The sequence below is a fragment of the Grammomys surdaster genome, unplaced genomic scaffold (genome assembly GCF_004785775.1).
Source record: "Grammomys surdaster isolate TR1022 unplaced genomic scaffold, NIH_TR_1.0 277, whole genome shotgun sequence".
NCBI classification, from domain to species: domain Eukaryota; kingdom Metazoa; phylum Chordata; class Mammalia; order Rodentia; family Muridae; genus Grammomys; species Grammomys surdaster.
In genome coordinates this window covers 344686-349829 of record NW_021604718.1, presented here as the reverse complement: position 1 = coordinate 349829, position 5144 = coordinate 344686, and the positions used below count along the sequence as shown (strand labels likewise).

Here is a 5144-nt window from a genome sequence, read left to right as displayed (position 1 = left end):
GGGAAGGGGAAGGGGAAGGGGAGAGAGAAGACCAAATAAAACCCAAGGCTATGTAAATGCCATTGTAAGGCTCAGGGTCTTGTTATGTAGCCCAGGCTGGCCTTGAACTCCTCCTGCTACAGCCTCCTGGGCACTGGTTTCCTGGAGTACTCCAGCACACCCAGCTCTTGTAAGCTTGTTCTGGGGCACTAGTTCAGATCCCCATGGAGCTCTGTCTGTCTAATTCAGTGTTTCCCAGCATCTAGAACAATGCCCCAAACCAGGAGCAGCGGCACACACCTGTATTCCCAGCACTTGGGAGGCAGAGACAGGCAGATTTCTGTGAGTTCCAAGATAGCCAAGGCTACATACAAATAGAGAGAAATGCCCCCCCCCCCAAAAAAAGGAAAAAAAAAGTAGATCAGCTGTCAGCATAGTAGCAGGGAATTCATCAGAGCACTATGTCTATCTGCTGTGAGCCGGACAACTCTTGAGATAGGAAACAGCAGAAAAGGTTCAGTGAGATCAAATGACAGGCCAAGGCTGGAAGGTTCAAAACTGGTTAAGACTGTAATCCCTGCGGCTTCTCCAGGGCCAGGGGAGTGGTGGAGAACTCACACCATGCTATGCGATGTACGTGCTGCTTCTCCAGCTCACGTTTGGACTTTCCAGGAAATCTGCTTACTTTCTCACCTCCACTGTTACACAAGGAAAGGTGCAGCTGGAGCATTGGCACACGGAGCTCCACAGAGCCCGGGAAGAACTGGGTGTGGCGGCCTTACTCCACGCAGAGGGCTTCACTAGCAAAGAAATAGAGGAAAGGGTGCAATGGCCAGTGGCCCATCTAGGAATGGAGCCTGGTTTTCTCCCTGGAGTGTGTGTGTGCGTGTGTGCGTGTGTGTGTGTGCGCGCGCAGTGGTAAATAAGGCCTGGCCTTCACTCATTGCGAAGGAGGCACACAGGTGGGTACTTCTTAAGTCTGTTGCCGAGAGCATGTTGTGATTGGCCGTCTTTGTCAGGTAGGGAAGAATGTGACAGGTGAACTGGCATCACTTTGGAACCATGTCACTCACCTGGACTGATTTTAACCCTTGTCAGGGGAACATTTAGCAATGCCTAGAGTTGCTACTGGCTGGCAGGCAGGAGTCAGAAATCTTACTGCGCATCCTTATGGGACAAGGACAACCTCTTCTGCCACAACCAGGATCCACCAGAAAACACCCACAGGACTGAGGACGTGAAAACCTGTCTAAAAGAAACTTATACTGGAGGCTGTGTGGGCTGTGTGACGGGGCTTGGGGGTGTGGTGCGGCTTGGGGTATGGAGAATGTGGGACTGGAACAGGCACAGCCTGGCTATCACCAGTGGAAGTAGAGATTAAAGAAGATTATTTGTACCATTCCTCCTGGTTAAAACAAATTAATTCGGTCAAGATTGTTGGAATACATCATCCTGAGAGACCCGGGTGCCCAGCCATCAGTTCTGGGAATGTCTAGCCTGATTTTGTGTTAAACAGAAAGATTCCTAACTTATGCTGGGCAAAGTAGTACCTGACTGAAAACTAAATCATCAGAAATGTTGAAGGCCTCTGAGCAGCAGCTGCCTTGGAGGGCCAGACACTAAAGCATGGCAGGATAGCCAGTCCTGCAGTGCACTACAGCGGGAATGCTGCTTCTTACAGATGAGGAAGCTGAGGCCAGAGACATGTGCTTCCTGAGAGGTTACACAGAGGCAGGACCATGTTCAGACCTTACTGTCCTGAGAAACTAAGGCTGTAACACACAGTTCCTAATTAGACTGACCACTCTCAACAGCCTTTGGTTTGTCTGGGACGGTTACAAAACAGGTATAAAGAAAAATGAAGGAAAAGGTTAAAGCTATCTATATTTTCCCTAAATAGAAATCAGTCACAATATTCAATTATTTATTTGAGGAGGACAGCATATTTTTAAAAAGTGAGAAAAGAATCTCTGAGGGTGCAAGGCCTCGAAGAGCATACACCCTTGCCACAATATTTTAAAGAAGACTACTAAGAAAAGATAGTGTTCCAGTGAGAGAAACTTGAATGCTTTATTAGTTTCTTATGGAAACGTCCTGCCAAGGAGTCTATGGAGGTCAAGTGGGGTGCGTGTGGGGGAAGGGTAGGAGGGGAAATGGAGAAGACACTGAGTACAAATGCCATCTGCATTTTATAGCAACCCTGGCTCGGTAGACTCTGACTAGGACGAGCCAACTTGCTACAAGCACACAAACCATCGTTGGTGCTTAGGGATACTCTACCTACATATACAGTATGACACAGCACATGGAGACAGCAGAGAAAGCATTGCATAGAATGTACTGGCAGAACTCCATGTACCAACAAACGCCCCAGAGATGCACTAATATGCATTCATCCCAACCCCCCAGAGTGGGGGGAAACCCTTTATACACTACAACGTAGGAGAACTTGATGTTCTTTTTATGCTTGAAAAGATTTGAAAACTCTACCATTCGTTCCAGAGATTTCTGTTTTCTGTGGTGTAAGGGCAGAATGAATGGAAGCCATTGCTAAACAGTAACAGCTAATGGGCAGGGCGGGGCGGTGTACTATGGGATTTGCCTCATTACTCCATTTGGGCCTCTGCGACTTTGCAAGGCTTGGGGGAGTTAGGTGACTTGCCCAGGTGCCACCACTGGTAGGCTGCAGGGAGCAGGATTCAGCCACAAACCACTAGCTGTACACCTGCAAAGACCTAGTGGCACTGATCAACAGACGCGGTCTGCTTCACTCTGCTGTTAAATCTGTGACGTGTGCTCTCCGAACTCTACCAGTGAGCTTAAGGCTTAAAGATCTGGGTCATGTGTTTCTGAATGCCCATACCTTACAGAACCATCTTTAAAGAGGTGAACTCTGAGACCAGACCCGAGATACCTGAGAGTAGAGTGACTATAGTTTTGGAATGGTACGTTAAACATGATTAGAAAACTTTAATCCCAGCACTTGGAGCCAGAGCCAGGCAGATCTCTGTGAGTTCAAGGCCAGCCTGGTCTGCATATTTAGTTTTAGGGCAGTCAGGGCTACATAGTAAGAATACATCTCAGAAAAAAAAAAAAAAAAAAAAAAAAGATTAGAACCTACTCTGTAAGTAAGGGGTGGGGTAGTTCTTTAAATAAAAAAGAAATGGCTCCATCGGAGAGTGAACTACAACAAAATCCTCTAAGGCAAAGGACAGGACAAAAGCATTGCATTTTCTACTGGTGAGGGCAGCCCAAAGAGTCTGAGAATCCCAGTAGTGGCAGTGTGTGCCGCCTAGGAGGCCGCTCTCAACAAGCAGATGCACTTGCACGCAGGCGCACTGCTGCATCCTCTCAGGGGCCCATGTCTCAAGATAGAAGAGTTGAATTTATGGTATAATTTTAGATCTAAAAATAATAGGAAGCATGTTTTCACAGGAGACTGTCATGCCGGGTGGTTCTAAGCTTGGCAGTGCTAATGGCTATCCTTATGACGGGAAAAAGTTAGGCAAAAATGAGTCATCTCTGCTGCCTTTAGATCCAGGAAGAACAAGCCGGCTCGTTCTTCCTTCAGGGTCTGCATATAAGAATGTGGCACGGATTCAAGTGGCAGTAAATCACGCATTGCTGCAATCCCAACACCCTCCTGCCGAATCCAGAGCCAGGAGGTGCAGGAGAGCTGTAGCCAATCCCTGCTGGTGTGGCGTTCTGGCGGTTGAACATATCAAAACCAAGGCTAGGCTGACAGTCCTAGTCTTAAACATTCTTCAGCTGAGCCAACTCGCTGGCAACCTTCTATGGTGGTGGGGGCCCCGAACTTGCAGACTAACATCACCCAACTCAATGCAATGGCTTCCCTGCAACAACAAAGCGCGGAGAGGGAGCGAGGCTGCACTCCCTGGTCTTCGGACAGCTGCACTGTGCACTGAGACGGGCACTTGCTTCTTACCGTGGTCCAAGATACAGCACACACTGTTCCTCTCTCTGCATCTTCTCCAGGGCTTTGTCAATCCCGATGGGGATGTCGTGGTCTTCTCCCTCCCCAACCACGAACACCACATCTCGGCAGTCAAACATCCGGCCACCACAGCAGCCTTCCAGGTGCACTGAGGGCAAGGACACGGGACAGTCACAAGCCACCCTCAGCACAGCCTGCCAAGTGACTGACCCACACTGCAGTCACACCACCTCCACTGTAGTTAGTAAGACACATGGTGTGGTGTCATCTGGCAGCTTTGCCCACCTAGTTTGAAAGTTTAAGAATAGCAGTATTTTTTCCATTTTAAGTTAAACGTATACTTAATAATTTCTTTTTTTCTTTTTTTTTTTTTTTTTGGTTTTTCGAGACAGGGATTCTCTGTGTAGCCCTGGCTGTCCTGGAACTCACTCTGTAGACCAGGCTGGCCTCGAACTCTCGAACTCAGAAATCCGCCTGCCTCTGCCTCCCAAGTGCTGGGATTAAAGGCGTGTGACACCACCGCCCGGCAGATGACTTCTATATAATAGATTCACTTTGGAATGTTCTAAATAAAACAGCCAACTTACAAAACACCTCCCCCCCTTTAGTGCATACATATGAAAAACAAAAACCAAACCAAAACCAAACCAAACCAAACCAAGGCAGGTTGCTTACACCAGAGAGGCATCCAGCTGAGCAGCAGCAAATGCTGTCAACAGCTGCTTCTATTTTAAAAACAGAATCAACCTTACTTTAAAGCGTGCACATCAGAGGTTTGGGGGCACGCCTGAGGCTCATGGTACTCTCTGTGGAGTAAGAGGTGATGTCTGGAAAAGGTCGGCTAGTTCTGAGGTTAGGCGTCTAAGCTGAACCTGACTGGGCCTGCAAGCCCAGGTCCTCAGACACCTACAGCCTACCTCAGAATAAAAAGTAACTGGAGAAGTGGGGAGGGGTGTATCTTGGTGCTAGAGGACCTGCCTAGCATTACAGAGCCCGAGGCTCAGCCCAATAACCACGATAAATAAATACACATAGAAGATCCAATCAAAGAACCAATCAAACAAACTATAAATTCATGTAACTACTGTTCTTAAATTTGTCCAAGAAACCGAATTTAAACTAATGGCTGGTGCTGTCCGTGCGAGCAGGGGCTCCTGCCCAACTGTGTAAGAAAACTAATGGCTGGTGCTGTCCGTGCGTGCAGGGGCTC

The 5144-nt window shown here is 48.0% G+C and overlaps 1 protein-coding gene across 1 annotated transcript in view; it reads right to left on the bottom strand.

Moving 5' to 3' along the window:
- The window catches only part of Fkbp5 (FKBP prolyl isomerase 5), a 103774-nt gene that overhangs the window by 8993 nt on the left and 89637 nt on the right, over positions 1 to 5144 (bottom strand). Inside the window, exon 6 of the mRNA XM_028777037.1 lies at positions 3926 to 4082. Coding sequence (XP_028632870.1) covers positions 3926 to 4082 — 157 coding nt within the window. The remainder of the gene's footprint in view (positions 1 to 3925; positions 4083 to 5144) is intronic.